An 18566-nucleotide genomic window follows, 5' to 3' on the forward strand; every position below is an offset into this window, starting at 1 on the left:
AGGGCTAAGGAACAAACGAGATAATCTTTAGAGAGCGAAGATTTTATTTGTCCAATGATATTTTGTCGTTTGCTTACTTGAGTACAATTTCAAATATTTCGATCAATTTCGTAAACTGACGTTGTTTCGTGATTTATGCTCGATCATCGAGCAAAAATCGGGCAACTTTCGTGGAGTTTTCAGATTTACTGACATCGTTGAATCGCAGCACGTGTCTACCGGAAGGGTTCGAGACAGCGAATCGGTTCTTTTTCTTTTTTTTTCTTCGTTCTTTTTCTCGGGGTTTTCTTAAATAAGTCTTTGGGGAAGAAACAGGTAAATCTAGGATGTAACGATGGGCTTAATATAATAGGTACAATGGAATCGGTCGTTTACTTCAATAGGTAACGGATCGTATCGTTATGAATCACTATCATTTTGGTGGGTAATAAATCGCGTAGACTGTAATTGCGTATTTGTATACAATCGTGGATTTACCTTTGCGCTGGAAGAGCATCGCGTTACTTTATGATGTACCGCGCTTAGGAGAATGGGAAGCCACGATGAATAATATGGCACTATCATCTTAAGGTAGTTTCAAAGATTCTACAGATCTTGTGATAACTAGGACATCGAAATAAAAAAGACATATCGGATAAGAAGAAACAAAAATCCTAATACCGACGATCGTTTCGGCTTACGCATTAATCCATTTATTTCCCACCAATCTACAAAAACGAACTTAATTAATTAGTTAGTCATATTACAAAAATAGGACGACCTCTATGTAGTTTTCTTCGATCTTTATACACCTAATACTTGCAACTGTTGCAACTATATGTTGCATGCTATTATGTTCATATTTCAATGGTGGTAATTATGTATGAAGCAGAAGTTTAAGGCACGCGGTTTGTTAATCTTGAGCATACTTCAAACAGCGTACGTATCCCGAAGGAAACAATGCACAATCTGAAGAGAACGGCCAAGCACAACTGACTACTCGGAAGAAGAGTAAGAAACAGTTTTCTTCAAGTTTATCTTGCGATGAGAGTAACAATTATCTCTAAAATGTGTCTAATTTCTATCGCTTTCAGGCCCTTACGATTCTTCTTCTATCGTGTACCTTCCTCTCTAAAATATATGGAAGTATAGAAATTCTACTTTTGATTACATGATACTAATTAACGCGTAACAGCGTCTAGCAACATAAAATATAGAAAAAATTATCCAGTCACAAATGTCACGCGTGACAAATCAAATAAATTTAAAATGCTTCCATTAAAATAGAGAGAGAAAGAGAGAGAGAAAGAGAGAATCATTTGCAAATTAAATAACCTAATAAACGACCCTTTGTACTTTCAATCATTTACAAATGATCAGCTTGGCGGAAAAGATACTTTAAAGTAAGTAAGCAGACAAGCAAGTATATAAATAAACAAGTAAATGAACAAGTGAGTAAATAACTGAACAAGTAAATTTACAAATTTTTGAAACTAGAAAAATTAGGGAATAAAAAAGAAATTAGAAAAAGAAGGAAAAGTTAAAGCTAACAACAAAATCTATAATTACATTTTGAGAAAAGCCCGGCGCTCTAACTACTTTAAAAGCGTTTTCCAGGTTTCGTTTTCGACTCGATTCAATCGCACTGAATACATACATATAAAACACTGTTTTATATTCTACTTGATAACTCACTTCAATGATATTCTCTACTAAAATCGCCGAGGTATTAGAAAAATATATCGCAACAAGATAAAAAGCATATCTTGCCGAAATTCATAGCATATGAAAGGTATTGCCAAGAGAATGAAATTTGAAAAAGAAAGAAAGCGCACGGGCACGGGTAAAGTTTAAGTCACTGCTACGTATTCTACTCTATTCTTATTTTCTTTTTTCTATCGAGGATTCGTTGCGATTGTTCAAACCGCCGCATTTCTAACATCTACAAGACTTCTACAACACATGAAATAAACGGAAGCGTATCTCGATAGAAAAAAGGAAGAAATGTACGGCCGGTTCTTTCGATTTACCCCAGCTCCATCACGTCCGAGTCGTCCGACATATCACTCTCGAAACCAGCCGGAGCGACTCGCGAGAATTTCGAGACTTGCCATGGACGTTCCCGTTTTTGGGTAGACTCCAACGGGATGTAAGTGCCGTTTGGAGGGCGAACACTATAGTCGTCGTCCTGTTGAACTTTCTTCTCGTTTGCGACGAAGCGATTCATCTCCTTCTTCGATGCCATCAGATCCACTTCCTCGGTCCAATCGTGTGGTTTCTGAAAGAAATCGATACAGACGCGGTTAATGATCGCGATGTATTCGACGATTGAATGGTTAACCGCAGCCGAGCGTGTTTTGCCAGCTACGCGCCGCAGGAGAAGAGAAAAAGATCGGCGTCCGCGCGCTTTCTACGCTCGATCTCGATCTCGACGACTTCCGGCGTCGTAGATTTCGTTACGAAAATCTTTTCTACGTTTCTTACAATTTTCTGCTTTCGATCGGTACACCGTGCACGTGGTCGTGTATTTATAAGAGATCTCGGAGCGTGAACGAGTTTACAAAATTTATCGGTACGCAAAGAGAACTGTAAGGGATCAGAGATAAAGTATTTGGATAAATAGGAATCGATAATTTCGTTAACGGTGAATTACGTAGCTTCTCTCGCCTTTGAATTTCCTTATCTCGAGCTTCGCGTAAGAAGCTGTGACGGCACTCGACCACGGAACTTTTCAACGTCTTCGCGACACAAAGCGCTATACCTTCGAAGCGTAAGACCGACATGCCTAATGTACCATCGATATCCCTACGGTTTCCTCGCCGAATATATAACCGTCGCATACATCCAATAAACGCGTACGTAGTGGGGATATCGAGGGGCAATAAAGAAAAGAATCCGCTTGGTTTCGAACCAAACATTCATTCTACCCAGAGCTGCGAAGTGCGAAAGGTCAAGCGTCACAACGAAGCAAACACGATTACAGATACGTGATTATTAACTCTTGATAGTTAATCGTTAATCGTGGACTGTCGATTGTTGATAGTTTAAAAAACTTTTTTCTTGAACGTCAAGAGTATTTCTTGCGGGCACCGTCACCAACAACCATCTCAAAGCGATATTAAACCTTCTTTAGTTTCGAATTAACGTAACGTTTTGAACGTAGATTAAAATTAGAGCCCAATTTACGACAAGTCCAAAGTCAAATTCCAATATATTTACATGCGGCGTAAATAGGTGAACTTCTTTAACTTCGGATGACAATACGTCAGATACATCAGTAGGCATCCCATCCATGGTCGACGTACTTGGCGAGTCGATGGCCGAATCCAAATTACGTGAACTGTTTGCCGACGTTTCAGGACTCAAAGCTCGCTTCGTCAGCGGAGGAGTCGAAACACCCCCGACGTCGTAGTGGCGTGAGAATAGCGACAACGTCGAGGAAGCAGTCGATGGTGCGGTTTCTTCTAGCTCGGCGTAACCTTCCTTTATCATCTCGCAGCCGATGTTAATTTCCTGCGCACGTTAAAAAATGTACAATTCCATGGCAATAAATAACAGCGACGAAAATTACTATAGAAATATACAATACGAAATAGTACGATTTTTAGTAATAATATATACAGGGTGCGACCGAATAACACGTACAAGCGGATACAAGGTGATCCCTTGTGAAAAAATATGAACGAAACGTGGAATCAAAGTTTCTCTTCGAATTTCTTTTTTCGGAAGCGAAGGGTCTTGAGAAAAATTGTATTCCGCGCTTTCCACCTATCTTCACACGTAGAACGACCTCCTGTCGATTATCTAGTCCCGTCTAGTCCGCGACACGTTCAAATATACTCGATAAATCTAAAGTTTTAAATGAAAAAATGTTATTCCGTATTTTGTTCTTATTTTTTTTTCCTAAGGAATCATCTCGTACACTCGCTTGTACATGTTATTCGACCGCACCGTGTATAGTATAAAGTATTAGGTCATCCCATAAGTTCGTGCCAATTTTTGTGTATACATTTTATGTGTCGATTTATAAACATACGGCGATAAGGGACCAATGCACTAGAGCTTAGCTGATCGAGAACAGGCTAGAGCAGATTTTCGTGGGTACAAGATCGTGATATAGCGAACACAGTGACTTCTAAGAGTAAAAAATCATGAGTGAAACGCGTATCCATTTTCGACATCTTATGTCATATAAATTTCGGAAAATTCTGTAACAATTGCCACGAAAAACATATGTGCTGTTTACGGAGAAAATGCGCTTTCATCTCGCACCTGTAGGAAGTGGTTCTAACGTTTTAGAGCTGGGAATTTCTGTTTAGAAGACGAGGAACGCTCCGGGCGTCCTCCTCGGACAGACGAAGATAAAATTCGGGATCTTGTTGAAAAATCACGAAGTTTGACAGTTCGACAGATGTGAAATGTTCTGAAAATTCCTAAGACAACGATTCATAGGTGTTTAAAAAAAATAACATATATAACCGCTCGAAAAACGGCACCAACTTATGGGATGACCTAATATATACGTATACGTATAGTAGATATAAAATAATTGAAACGTAGACTTTGTAGATGGTTAAAGAGCAGTTTCGGATTTCAATAAGCGGTAGTCTCCAACCGAATGAGAATAAAAACGAAACGAAATAGACACTACTATACTGTACATATTCAGATAATTTTATAAATGTTTCATCGAACAGATCCTCGTTAAAGTACCTCGTTCTCGTGTTTATTGTAAAGCTCGACGGAAGGAATCGGTGAACCTTCGCGACGAGATCTTCCATAGCCGAAGGTTCTCTCTTTGAAACCTTTAACTTTGGCATAAAGAACTTTCCACTCGGCCAAAAACGTGATCTCCGCGAAAAAGTCACACTCGTCATTGGACCATTCAGCTCCCCTGCATCACACGAAAAGGAACGTCAAATATTTCAAGGATATCTTATAAATATTATATTCAAATAGTAAAAGTAAATGATTATTAACAAAATATGTATCATGACCCGTGTAACAGGAAGAAATTTTGTTTAGTTGCCAGTAAAAAAAAAAAAAAGAATTAACTACAATCGATTACAATTTCCTCTTCGTTTATAACATAGATACTCGCGAGCGCGTAACTTCCAAATTAAATTGCAGTGAAAATGAAATATTCTCATTGCTCGATCCTTAATTTTCTAACAAAGTATTGGCGATTGCGGGTCCGATAAATGCGACGTTACACGAAGCGTAACGTAACAAATATGTTGATAAATTGCCAGCAAAAAGAGAATCGTATGCCAGCAGCATGCTCGTTCGTTTTCAAACGTTTAATGTTTCTGCCTCGTTAAAATAATTTTTCACAAGAGATGTAGGACTTTTTAGGCAATTTTCTATCCTTTGCAAATGTCATTCTTTTCATACTGTTAGTTGTAATAGTAGCTTCATACTGTTCGTACTACGTACAACAGGAAGATTCGGTAATTTTGGTTGCGCTAATTTTCTGCCGGTTAGCGTGATTACACGGAGCAGCCAGAGCGAGTACAAACAGCATGTAAATATTTATGTTAGAATGCGTGTCGCTGACAATGTTGAAAATACTGATTTATGTAGCATGTGTACACGCTGCGTCGATAGCGAGCCTTCGAATCACGTTCCATTGATGAAAATTACAATTTCAGTGGACGTGTAATTTAAACAAAGCGTGTATTCTATTCACAGCTTCCTAAATATAAAAGTCAGCGCCTTGCTATCTTCAAGCTAAATTCGCGGTTTCACGATTTATAACGTAGAAATCGTCGAACTGGGATCTCCGGATCTCCAAACGTTTCAATGAAATCTCCTGACCTGTGGATAATCAAATGTGCATGCTGTATTCGTTTCTGTTGATTTTATCGGCCTACGAGTATCAATGGTCGAGGAGGGCCAAAAAAGGGGAACGTCAAGTTCTGAAAAAACGAAAATCTATTTTCACCGTGTAACATCTTCGTATTTCCTCGTGTATGGAGATAAAACCTCGCTTTATCCTTCATCTCATTCTGCGTCATTTTCTATTTTTACCCGATAACTTTGAGCAATATATGAAACTCTAACAAACGAACACCACTTTTTCGTTGTACAGCTGGATTTCGTAGCCGGTGCTAAGGAACGCTGAAAATTCCTTAGAATTAACATTTTAACCGTGCACCATTCGTATGCTAAATATACCTGGAAAAAATCATTCTTCCGCGTGCAATTTTAACACCGTCGATCTTTGCTGTTTAATTTTTCCCCCGATCGCAAAAACCATCGTTCCGCCCATCAAGACGAACACCTGTTTCCTCTTTTTCGTTTCTCGGCAACGTTTAAATCACGAAATAATTAAAGGATAAAAATGAACGATCAATCATACGCTCTCTCGTTATATTTCCCCTTGCAACGTACGGTATACCCTGGTTTCGTTCTCGCCCCAATTGCCCGCAACTTTTACGTAACAGCGATTCTTTATGCAATTACCATTAACCCTGTTTCATGGGCAGAATTCAGTTGGAATTCGAGGGTTGATAGAGCTATCATCGCACGAAACAAAGAAGGTGTGCGTGGAACAACCCCATTTAACGAGGCTGAAGCACTTTCAGGACGTCTTGTTCCATTTATAAACGGTACGATACAAGTGTACGCTGTACACGTGCGAGAAGATGAAGTGGACGACGAACGTAGACCCTCGGCAATGGTCAGAGGATCTCTCAGTCGTTTCACGATCATCGTGCAGAACGATATCCTCGCGCAAAGTAAAAAGAAAAAGAGGGAGAGAAAAAAGAAAGAAAGAAGAGGAGGGAAGTGTGCGAGCAAACCGATCATTTTTATTTGCCTGCAGCCAGAACGACCGGTGATTGAACGCGATGCTACAACAGTGGCGATCGAAAAAGTTAGGAAATTTGTTCGATCTTGTCCTCGTTTTAAAAATTTGAACAATTGGTAGATAGAGGAAGAGAGAAAGATCCAAAGATTGGAAGATATTGGTGAACTTTGAAACGATCTGTGCCTCTCTTTTTTTACTGATTTCGTCCACCGGATAAATAAATATTCAAAGCAATATAAGAACAAAGTGAACGCGTACGAAACGTCGAGTGGAAAGTGGAAAAGTGAACTCGCGATTACGCTCTGGTACGAAACGCTCTTGCTAGCTCCATGCACTTTACGCTCTATGCATTAATGAACGTGATAATAGAAGCGTGCGTTATATTTACGTAAGTACGCATTTATTTTGCTCTCGTGTGCGACCGTGGGCTTTTCAAGCGCGTGCAACAGTGTCAAGTGGTACAAGGTTTGAACGTTGGACGAGAAAATGCTACTCCCTCGACTTTCCATCGATTGTCAGATGCTTCGATTTCCTTCTCTCAAGCGCAGTTTAAAGCCGATCTTACGAAACGAACGTCCGGAAATATCCTTTTCGATCGACGAAATTATTATTGTTAAAATTAAATGATAATTAATCAGGTAGAAAATTTAAGTGTGCCTAAGTGCACAGAACGCAGATAATACAGAAATACGTAAGATATTGACAGTATAAAGTATAAACAATATTTATAATATTCATAAAATTGTACTAATCCTCATAAATATCGGCAGTCTAGCGATGATCGCGAAAAATCTATTATAAAATATAAGAAAACGCGTCTTATTATTTTACTTAATATTATCTTATTACTATAAGAGGCATGTTTGTACATTTGCTTCGTGCGAATGTATAGCAACCAGAGATCACGAGTTTATCGTTTAGAAATATAAGCTAAGACAGGTAATTAATCTTTTTAAGCGACCTCCTCGTTTGTAACGCAAATATAATCTGCCAAGTCGTTGTTGTCTTCAATTAAACATCGTTTAACGCGATTACCCCATTTGTTAATTCAGTCTTAAATTACCAGGTGGTCTCATCGCGTCTCTCATTGCCGAGAATTTTTCTGGACGCGTTCGAGGTATGACGAAAGTTCGCGGAACTCCTTTCAAACCGGTAATTTTAGAGAATTATAGCGGTTACACATTGACGCAATTCGATCGTTCCTCTCAAAGCTCTAAAATTAATAAAATCGATAAAACTACAGAAGATAATATATTCTAAAAATACAATAAATTCAACTGCAACGATATATTCAAAGTAATCCTCGTAAATAAATCTCGGGGGGTTTATGCATCCATTGGAAGATGTGCAGAAACGAACGAAACGGACAGAAATACGTAAGCTATTCAAAATATAGTACTTGTCGTAATAGTAAAGGGCCCGGATTTCGTTATCGAGTGCTACAATTTAAATTGGAATTTAAAAACGAAGAAATTCGCTGTATGTAGAATGTTCTGTGACGCCCTGTCTCTTCGCCAATAGCGCACTACATTGTTTCTTGATATTTCAAGTCATAATTCAACATCTAAAGCAGACACGTGTATAATTCAACTGTTTATTTTTAGCGACGTGTAGTATATTGCTTCTATTTTCGAAGTGGCGATCTCCTCTTGTCGCTTATCGATTAGAACCTGTCGTTTCTATTAAAAAGCGGCTTTGCGCTTAATTTTGGTCCCCTACAGGGATTAGATTTGGTCGATACAAGCGAGATTAGGAACGTGTTTTTCGGAACGAAATTCGCGACAGTGTCGTCGAGTGAAAGCGAGGAAGATGAAGATATGCGGCTTGTTTCGTACGCGACAATCAATTTTCGAGCGATGCGAAAAGCGGGTTAGATGCACCGCGCGCTCTATGAGCTGTGCACGTTTAATTTTGTATAGATCCGTGATTTGTCTCATATATTGTACATATCGTTTTATAGTGAGACGTATCTTGAGCGTCTGACGAACTGAAAAACGCATGCCTTTACACATATTATACATTTTTTACTTTGCTTGTACGAACTTTTATGAAACTACAGATCTTCGTTACTAATATTTCCAGGTAATTGTGCAGATTTTTTTCAGATTACAAAAATTAATTTAGTTCTGGATAAATGGTAAAAAAGCTATCGGAGGACGAAATTTGGGCACCTTACCCAATTGCAGACAGAACAATTCTCTATCTAGATTCTCCTTCTTTTTTTTTTCCTTTCGTTTGTATTCGTAAAAATATGAATTTTCATAGATATTCGTAGTGCACTCGTAAGTGGACAACAGCCGTGTGCACGTGAAACGGAAGGAAAAATCGGAGCATCTTCGCAATGCCCCGAACGATCAGAATGGGAATAGATTCCGCTGCGGGGTAGCAATCGAATGTGAATTTAATCAATCTGACCGAATACCGGGGCTCGTATCGCGTGCCGAGAAACAGCTAATCACCGGCACAACCTCGAAGTAATGCACACACGATGGTTTTCGAGTTGGAATTACCGCGGTGCCGACAGTCTTCGGTTACACGCGACACGACGGCTTTCGAGGGCAAATCCGGTCGACGAGTGCCTGGTTGCCAGAAAGCCGCAGACCACTCTGAAACGCTTTAACGCTTTCTATTTCCGTTCTACTCGCCTCGTCGTTCTCCTATCAGGTTCGATTCTCCAAAATCTTTCGAATCTCGACATCTTTGTTTTAATGAGAAACATCTTCATCTTTCTCTCGTTATTTCGTTAACTTTTATATTATCTTTCGTTCTAAACGATCTTTTAGTTTCAAACAATCTCTTAGAGTTCTACCGATCTCTTTAATTAACCAGCTGTCTTTTCACGAGTATACTCGTCACGAAGAAATGGCAGTATTTTGTGTTACGATGAGCCCTGTCAGTAATAAAGTTCAAAAATAAAACAGTTGCAGCTTCATTCTGTATCGTAACAGCTGCACATACTCTAGCGAGTATACTCGTTATCGCTTGCTTTTGTGTAGAAGCTTCTCAAAGCTTTCAAAGAAGTTGCAACGGCTATCTTAAAATGTTCTATCTGCCGTTTCAAAACTCAAGAAAATTGCGGTTCCATCATTTTCGCCTCTGTCCTTCTCCATTCGATTAAAAATATTTAATCGTTATATCGCGACTTTACTCGGTAGTTGAAACAAATCGAAACGATTGCGTTGATAGTTCTCTGCTCGTTCTCGATTAAAGTTGCGGTAACATCGGTACAAAAAGAGCACGAGCAAATACGAAGTTTTACAATTGATATTCAGTCGATTGCCGTAGCAATTGAAATTGCATCGGCTTGAATCTTCATTGATTCCATTTGTACGATTGCCGTCCCGATAACTGCTATTAAATTTCTCCTTTAGTCACTTTAACGTTAAACGGTACAGAGCAGTTAACCATCTTCGATTTATTTAGGCTAGTTACGGACGAAACTCCGTTCTAGAAGATTGATTAAACTCTCGGCCCTCGTTGCCACTGATATTCCAATGTAATGCAGCTAAGTTGAACGAAAGCTTTTCTAATAACAGAATAATATAAATATAAGAATTCCAAAATTGCAAGGGTTCTTTCACTTGTCTTCTTACGTTTTGCTCTTTTATTTCTTACGTTTGTCTGTGAACAACGATACGCAAATATTTTTACTTGTCACGACTTGCCATAAGAAATTATGAAAATATATCTCGTGGACAACAGAGTTACAAAAACATTTGTTACGTAACAATGTTTTGTTGCATCGGGTAGAGACTTACAGGCGAGGTAGCTATAAAATTACCCGTTTCGCTGAATACGATCTTTAGTGTGAATGCGATTGATAATCTTATTCTTCCACTTTATAACGTATCGGGGCAACATTGCGCTCAGGTTACTAGTCGTTGTAAGTTGCATCGAATTTCGTTCGACGAGGATGCGTTAAAATACGATCCGTTTGTTTTTTCGCGTTCGATCGTTCTCTGAACACGTGTTTCCATCTGGAATAAAACGCGGATTTCGATAAAACGTCCAAACAGAAGAGTAAACGACGAGCGAGTAACCGCCAAGCAACTCTTTAAATGAAAGATAAATTAAGATCGAAAATTGGCGGCCCGCCAAAGTTATGCACACGTGCGTTTCACGTTGATCTTGCGATTTCCATCGTAAAGTTTTCCGCTATACAGAACCAACAATCGGTAAAGTGTTTTGCGCACTTTTGCGCGAAGCTTTATTGTGGCTGTGCGCCACGAGATTACGGTAATTAATTATTTACGGAACGAATGGCTTAACCGTTCTCAATGACCTTGAAACGTATTATCAAGATCAATATTCACAACAATTTCTCTCTATACACGTGATCATAGTTCGTCCTTACTTCCGAAGCGTTCGCAAAAAACTGCAATTAAATTTAGGTTATGATTAGTGGACCGCGGATATTCATGCGATTTCGTATTTCTATAAATGTAATTGAGGAAATAGAATTCTAGATAGAGAATTGCTACCGTATACTATATCTACTTTACCTTCGGTATTTCACGTATTTTTTCGTGTACTACGCGTATTTTGTGAGTTTCTGCACATTTAAATTTCCTATAGATGCGTGAACATTCACGATCTCATGATTACACTGTGTTCTTTCATATGTAGCCGCGTTTCTATACAACCTAACTTAACCTTAACTCATGGACGAGAAAGAGAAAGAAAAAGAGAGAGAGAGAGAATTTTTAATATCGCGTAAATAGAAAAGAAAAATCGATGGGTTATAGATTAGGCTGGAACAATATACGCGATGTAGCGTCAAATAATTTTCGATGAATCGATCGATACATGAAACATGTGTCTTTATTCTGGTCTTCGATTGCTCGAAAAAGCAACGAATATATTCGCCATGGTTGTAGGATTGTTTAGATAACGAAAGTCTGTAAAATAAATTGTTAAATATCCGCATATACTATTAAACACGTAAATTGCTTTGTAATTCGAAAACTAAAGCCGTGTACGACAGTCACGTCTATAGGAAAAGATTGTTTAGAATTCCAACCTTGACAACACGCTTCAAGGTTATCAAAATCAGCCAGCTCGTCCGCTTTGTAAATAATTAGCAAAATTACTTGCAACAACATAAATAAACAAACAGATGCGAGAGAAAACAATATAGCTGAGACGAGTGCGAGATACGATAAAAAAATACGAATTTTCTTTCAAAAGCTTTTTCAGAGACTTCTCAAACGTCTTACAAAATTAAAAGATACAAGACTCGCATTTCGTTATTCGATTCCTCTTCCATTGGATATTTTTTACTATATATATCCTAATAGCTTCTTCGTTCAGTGTACAATAGAACTCCATATATTGCTCGATTAACTGAACTTTAATTAAATTCGCTTATCTGAATATATCCCATTGTTTAAGCAAAAGGTTATAGGTAGCAGGTGAAACGAACGATATAAGTAATCCAGCTACATAGGTTGTTTCCTTCTGATAAATTCAGATAAGCGAAGCCTTTTTACGTATATGTGAATGATTAATCGCCACTTGATTACCCTAGGCTCCTTCGTTTACATAAAAATACGATAATATGGAGTTGCTGGTGCCAACTGTCTCGGACGTCGTGTTTAAGTACACGTGGCCCGTTCCAAATTACAAAAAAATTATTTTAAAGAAAAAGCTTATCGATAGCCCGTCGTTCGACATCAATGTGAACGATATTCGCAGCACGTGGAATTTGTCCATCAGATTCTGGAAGAATCCCGATGGTAAGAAGAACGTTATCCTAACTATAAGTCTATCGTTTCGATCATTACTAATCTGAATCATCTTTCCCACAGTATAACATTACACTCACATTTGAAATATTATTTTATGGATAAACCAAATTAAGGCTTGGAATGATTTAACTTGAGACACGATGTGACTTAACTAGAGAAGCTTTTCTACCCTAACTTGAGATACATTGTATCTTTGCTAAAGCAAGATTATATTCTTTCAAATTCTTATTTTAACGATTTTTATTTTCTTTGTAATGGAACTTGTTATATTTGATTCGGAGAGAGAGAGAGAGAGAGAGAGAGAGAAATGCAGACCGCTTTTCAACTTCATCGCGGCATTTCTCAGAATTCAGTTCATCTTCTATTCCCACTTTCTTTCGTTTCTTTTTTCCATTCGAAACAATCATTGATATCGATTTTATTACAAGAAATGGATGATCCACTGTTTGATAACAGGCAAACGAATGATAAACCCGATGGTATTGTGCCTGAACATGTTGAACTGCACCGTAGATGAAGCGGAACAAGCGAAGATACGATTTCAATTTGCAGTTTTCAATGCTGACGTTAAACACTGGGAGTACTGTCACGTTAGCAGGACAATACTTGAGCTGAAATCATACACGGACATCATTTCCTTGGGATACAGGGACTTGTCCATCGCCGACAGGCATTTAAAGAAGAACGGCGAGGTGATGTTAATGGTTAAGATACAGATAATTCATTACGAAAGCGAGAAACACCACTTGTCGCAGGCAAGTACTCTCACGATCAGTACATATAATAGAAACCCATTTAAACAGAGTTTGAAACTCATTCTACGGAGGATTTTATCTTTCACGAGAAAAGAATTATTTTTCAAGTTACGTTAATACAAAGCGAGATTGAAAAGGGAATAAATCCTTTCAAATAAAGTAAATGATATTTTTTTTAATATAAATGGATAATTTAAATATTGAAACATTCCAGTAATTTAGTACAACTGCATAATATAGAATTGATCAGAAAAAATATCAGGAATAAAATGGCAATTATACAAATTAGGTAATGAATTAATATGTTCCAGGATATGGCCAGACTATTAAAGCATTCGTATGGCGCAGACACTAAGTTGATTTGCGGGGGTTTGAATAAAATGGAAATTCCAGTTCACAGCAACATATTGGCTGCTCGTAGCAACGTTCTCGCTGAAATGATTTCGCCCATAAGAGAATTGAATAACAGGAAAAGCTCGAAGTCGGATACCGCAGAAGATAAGATATCGGACATGAGAGAATTAGAAGAAGATATAATCGATAAAGAAAACGAAAGTTCCAATGTACGTGTCAGAAGTTATTCTGTGCCAATGTTACAGAGTGTTCGAATTAATTTATTCTGAAGTCTATAAACGATATAACAAATCCATATTCTGATATCGTATTTATTAAAGCCTTAACGTTAACATTAGAACATTAATATTCACCTTATTGCAAAAATTTGACATCTAAAATGAAATTTCTTTTATTATGTGCTTGCATAAAATTAATATAATTTTGTAGAAGTTTAATGTATTTAATGTAATTAATAAATTATTATTTTGATCTTTTTTTATTGTTTTCTGCTAACTAACATACTACAATTAATTATAAAAATACATGTATAATGTTTTGCGTGACATAATCATATAGTAGAAATATTTTTTAATTGAGTTTACTTTCATGGGTGAGTACTCAGCGTCCTTCGTTATTAAATACTCTAATTCTTTAATAATATTTTATATAAAAATATTCTAGAATCGTTACGTGTATGCTCTGAATTTGCTGGATCTTAGCAAAGAAGTGACAGAAGAATTGTTGCGATACATTTATAGCGATCACGTTGATAATTTGGATATTTTCGCTCAGGAACTTTTATCTTTGGCTGAACGCTTTTGCCTACAAGGTATTACATGCTCCAGTACCGAGGAATTTTTATTAGAAATCTGATTTCAATTAATAAAGCTGTTGATAATTGTCTTTTTTAGGGTTAAAAGAACTCTGCGAAAGAAATCTTATCGAAACGATAACCCCAGAAAATGTAGCTAGCAGACTTTTGGTTGCAGACGAGTTTGGCTGTGATGCGCTTAAAAGAGCGAGTTTGGCATATTGCGAGAAAAATATAACGATGCTCAACAAAAGTTTGGCATGGAAGATGATGGAACAAACAAACCCAGAATTATTCAATGAAGTTTGTGAAGCTGGTATTAGCAGTTCAAGATCAAGTAACATAGATGATAGTGAATTAAGCAATTGACGTCTTCCTTTCTTCGTGTATAAGCAATTTAGTAATTAATTGTGAAGTATTATAAATGTTAGTCAGTGGTTTTATAGTTTTCAAAAGGATGAATCAAGATATGATATAAATTCTATAGAAAGTTTGACTACTTATAAAATACTGTTGAAAATGTATAATGCCAATGAATAACTTTAATAAAGAACGTTTTTATAAATTTTAGTATAATTTTATATTTAACTAAATTAATTTAATTAGAAATTAACTTACGGTGGTTTAACATTGGCAAGTGAACACTCGATCGCTTGCAATCTTAAGCTGAGAAAATCGGTTCGAAGTTCCAATACGCAATTGTGGTGGATTATTTCATGATCTCCATAATCCAAGTAGAAGACTTCACATTGATCATTTGAAGGTAGGGAAATAACTTCAGCTCTGTACCATTGCTTATTAAAACCGAATTTTGCTGCTACCAATTGGCCAACTTTTATCTGAAAAGATAGAATAGTAATGTGAAGAAATCTTTCGAATATTTCTTCATACTAATGGATATTAAATTATTGAATCATATATTTACATTTTTCAACTTATGCATTTCATAATTTTCTTTATTACTGTAGTAAGCATTCATGTCAGACACTAATTTATCTAGTGCAGTAATTCCAGGACCGACAATTTGAACCCAAAACTGACTGGGAGTTTCCACTGCGGATACATATACTTCTATGAAACCATCAGATACTAGAAACAAAAGTATAAAATATATAAAACGTTCATAATATCACAAGTGAGAATATTATTTATATTTCATGTACCTGGTAATGTTAAAGATTCAGTATTTTGACCCTGTTCAGATGAGTTAATGGTGTTACGAGGAGATAATTTTCCTCTAGGCAGTCTTGCAGCAGAAGAAGCCTGTAACTTTGTACGTTCCTCTTCTTCTTCATAAATTTTCTCTTGAATTAATTCTAAAGCTGTATTAATTTGTTTAGATGTTCCTTTTATAGTAATTTTTCTTTCAACAACTGTAAAATATTAGTAATTGTCAAAATTTGAGACAAAACCAAAGACAAAGCATGACAATATAAATTTATACAAAGTAGACATACATGGCTCAGAAGCAACAAAGGCACTTTCAATAGTGACTTTCGCACCAGAGACTGTTTGAATATGATGTATAACATCACCACCTCTTCCTATTATTCTCCCACATGCTTTTTGAGGAACGGGCAATACATATGATTCAATTATAGGCTGATTATGAATTATGGACTTTATCATATTTTCTGCTAGATATACAGATTCATAGCTTCCTTTTATGACGCAAATACGTTCGGGACATTCAATATTATCCTCTTTAAAATGAACCAGAGTTCCTGTTTTATTTTGTATATCTTTTATCATTGAACCACCCCTTCCAATAACAGCAGGTACAAATTGTCTGGGTACACTACATTCTATTGTATATCGTTTTGAAATCTCAACTTGACTTTTTCTGGATTTAGTATCTTCTTCGTCCTATGTAATCAAAGAAGCGATTAAAATAAAGTACAAATTAAACAATGCATAATCTTGTAATCACTTTTAAACTTACCTTTCTGTACAATACATATAGTAAAGCGATACTAACGCTTGTTAAAGATAAACCGAGTAAAATTGGTGGTGTAAAATAACGGGCCATCCACCTCATTTTATACTTGAATGTTTAAAACCGTTATTTATTTCGTACTTTTTATCTCCGCAAAAATAAATTTGGATTTAAATTTGAAACGTGCTTTAGAGTTGCTATGAATGTAAGATTTCATAACCTCGTACCTTACAAATGAGAAAGAATCATGGCGTGGATTACGAAGTAAAGCACAACACGTTGACACAAAAAATCCACCATTAGAGTAGTTTTGGATAAGTTTCTATCGATTTATTTCATCCACTAAGTAACTATCGATGGGATTTTAGACTCGAATCGAAAATCGTATTTTTAAAATTGTATTATTACCAACAGTGAAAATAAAATGTGCTTTAAGGAATTACTCATTTGTTTAAAAAAGTACATGCAAATTTTTATATAATCTCCTTATTTTATATAGCTGTCTACTATATTCATTACAGACGAAAAATATTTAGGAATATTTTAAAAATATGCATAAGTATAAATATTTATAAAATTTATAAATCTTGTTTGTTATATTGGTATCGGTACAAAAGAGGTCATGATGTCGTCACCAAAATTAGATCATGACAGTTGATTTAAATGTATTGTTTACACTAGCAATGAATACATGGATATAATTATTGATAAATGAATTATTGATAATGATACAATATTAAGGGGGTGTCCTGAATTAAAATGTCAAAAAATCGTCTTTTTTTATTGCTTAAATTGATAGATAAATTATCTAAAAATATGTTTACAAAGTGACAAAGAGTAGGTGTGCGAGCGATCGCCATTCCGTCTTTCTTTACAGAATTTCATACTTGAAAAAGGTTGAAGGATCGTTCAATACAATAGTTATAATTCATGGTTGCATCTATTTGAGTCTTAATGTGTCTAATAGAAGTATAAATGTGTATGATTTATTTAGTAGTTTGTAGCATCAACGGTTAGCTTGTTCAAATTCTTGACAGATACACTTCGTAAGAATATCATGGCAAGTTATCCAAAAGATACAAAATCGACCTCTGAACGAGCTTCGAAATCGCGTAATCGTCGATTCCATGGAAATTGATATGTTAAGGTAGGTATACATTATGGAGGTGTCCTGAATTAGAATGTTCTAAAACGGCATTTTTTTGTGATTTTTTCTGCCGTTGTTTAGTTCACAAAAAGAATTAAGAGGTGAATCTTTCCCGCCGATTGAAGACTACAGCGACAAGACGCCCATGAAATAGACTTAGAAATCTGTTCTAATTTTTTTTTACTTTAGAAAAAATTTTTTTGTATTCGTTAGATATATATAAAACCATACCTCAAGATTCAATAACTTCATTTCTTTCTTTCCCTTCTAAAAAAAAAAAAAAAAAAATAAAAACGCTGTTTTGGAACATTCTAATTCAGGACACCCCCTTATCCATGTTAACGAGGTATTGGTAAATAACTTTTGGGATATGAAATCATACACTATATATATACATACATATATACGATCTTCCCTTTATTAAACAATAAAATACTATAGCAACATTTATTTATCCATAATAATTGATTTAAAAAATTAAGATTTATTAAATTATTTATGGGCTTTTCAAAAGTTTCACATTCGATCGATGTATATAGCTAATATTGAGGAAATAAGTGGTTTACGAATGAACTACAGGATATATGAATGGATAACAGGATATCGTGGTTGATGTCTGAAAATTATTCATGTTTCTGTTTATTATATTATTATATAAACAAGAAGTTAATATTTAAAAACACAAAAAAAATATAAAATTTTCTTTAGTAAGTTATTGTACATTACTAGATATATGTTCTATAGCATAGCTATACCTGGTTATAGATAGAACAGTTACACAGTAGAGTAGCACACACACATATGAATAATACTCGATACGTTTCTACGGATAACATACATAGATATATCCATGATATACTTCTTCATATTTCCCTGATACCTCACGCTTTGGAATCACTAAAGGAGTTGAGACTTACTTTATTATTACTTTATTAATAACAGGTACAAATATGTAATTTGTGCGCTTTACAAAGCAGGTAAACTATTTTAATATTATCTGTGAAATTACTCAGTCAGTCTCTTTAAAAATTCATGAATGATTGA

The 18566-nt window shown here is 36.0% G+C and overlaps 2 protein-coding genes across 13 annotated transcripts; one reads left to right on the forward strand and one right to left on the reverse strand.

Moving 5' to 3' along the window:
* Window positions 1-26: 26 nt before the first annotated feature.
* Window positions 27-16796, reverse strand: LOC117241745 (tudor and KH domain-containing protein homolog). Its single transcript, XM_033507819.1, has 8 exons — window positions 16382-16796; window positions 15897-16305; window positions 15603-15812; window positions 15365-15528; window positions 15058-15278; window positions 4693-4873; window positions 3199-3492; window positions 27-2257 (listed from the first exon to the last, which is right to left on the reverse strand). The coding sequence occupies exons 1-8, from the start codon at window positions 16475-16477 to the stop codon at window positions 2006-2008; spliced, it is 1827 nt and encodes a 608-aa protein (XP_033363710.1). The 5' UTR covers window positions 16478-16796; the 3' UTR covers window positions 27-2005.
* On the forward strand, window positions 6650-15009 carry LOC117241758 (protein roadkill-like). Of its 12 annotated transcripts, none has more exons than XM_033507854.1 (7): window positions 6658-7178; window positions 7857-7907; window positions 12318-12525; window positions 12994-13292; window positions 13604-13855; window positions 14310-14457; window positions 14540-15009. In XM_033507854.1, exons 3-7 carry the CDS (start codon window positions 12348-12350, stop codon window positions 14806-14808), a joined length of 1146 nt encoding a protein of 381 aa, XP_033363745.1. In that variant the 5' UTR covers window positions 6658-7178; window positions 7857-7907; window positions 12318-12347; the 3' UTR covers window positions 14809-15009. The 12 variants fall into 12 exon arrangements, with proteins under 12 accessions (XP_033363751.1, XP_033363745.1, XP_033363741.1 ...); XM_033507852.1 differs by lacking the exon at window positions 6658-7178 and adding an exon at window positions 7613-7729; XM_033507860.1 differs by lacking the exon at window positions 7857-7907 and having other exon boundaries at window positions 6650-7178; window positions 13090-13292.
* Window positions 16797-18566: the final 1770 nt, after the last annotated feature.

The sequence above is a fragment of the Bombus vosnesenskii genome, unplaced genomic scaffold, assembly GCF_011952255.1.
Source record: "Bombus vosnesenskii isolate JDL3184/JDL3185 unplaced genomic scaffold, Bvos_JDL3184-5_v1.1 scf7180000016261, whole genome shotgun sequence".
Classification (NCBI taxonomy): Eukaryota; Metazoa; Arthropoda; class Insecta; order Hymenoptera; family Apidae; genus Bombus; species Bombus vosnesenskii.

Excerpts from the sequence above, each read along its gene's own strand:
- LOC117241745 (XM_033507819.1), bottom strand. The coding sequence starts at position 16,477 with ATGAGGTGGATGGCCCGTTATTTTACACCACCAATTTTACTCGGTTTA. Across the intron at positions 15,813-15,896 it reads CTTTGTTGCTTCTGAGCCAT|TTGTTGAAAGAAAAATTACT; the intron begins GTATGTCTACTT and ends AATATTTTACAG. Across the intron at positions 3,493-4,692 it reads ACAATAAACACGAGAACGAG|GAAATTAACATCGGCTGCGA; the intron begins GTACTTTAACGA and ends TAACGTGCGCAG.
- LOC117241758 (XM_033507849.1), top strand. The coding sequence starts at position 9,268 with ATGCACACACGATGGTTTTCGAGTTGGAATTACCGCGGTGCCGACAGT. Across the intron at positions 9,455-12,993 it reads CCTCGTCGTTCTCCTATCAG|GCAAACGAATGATAAACCCG; the intron begins GTTCGATTCTCC and ends GTTTGATAACAG. Across the intron at positions 13,293-13,603 it reads AGAAACACCACTTGTCGCAG|GATATGGCCAGACTATTAAA; the intron begins GCAAGTACTCTC and ends AATATGTTCCAG.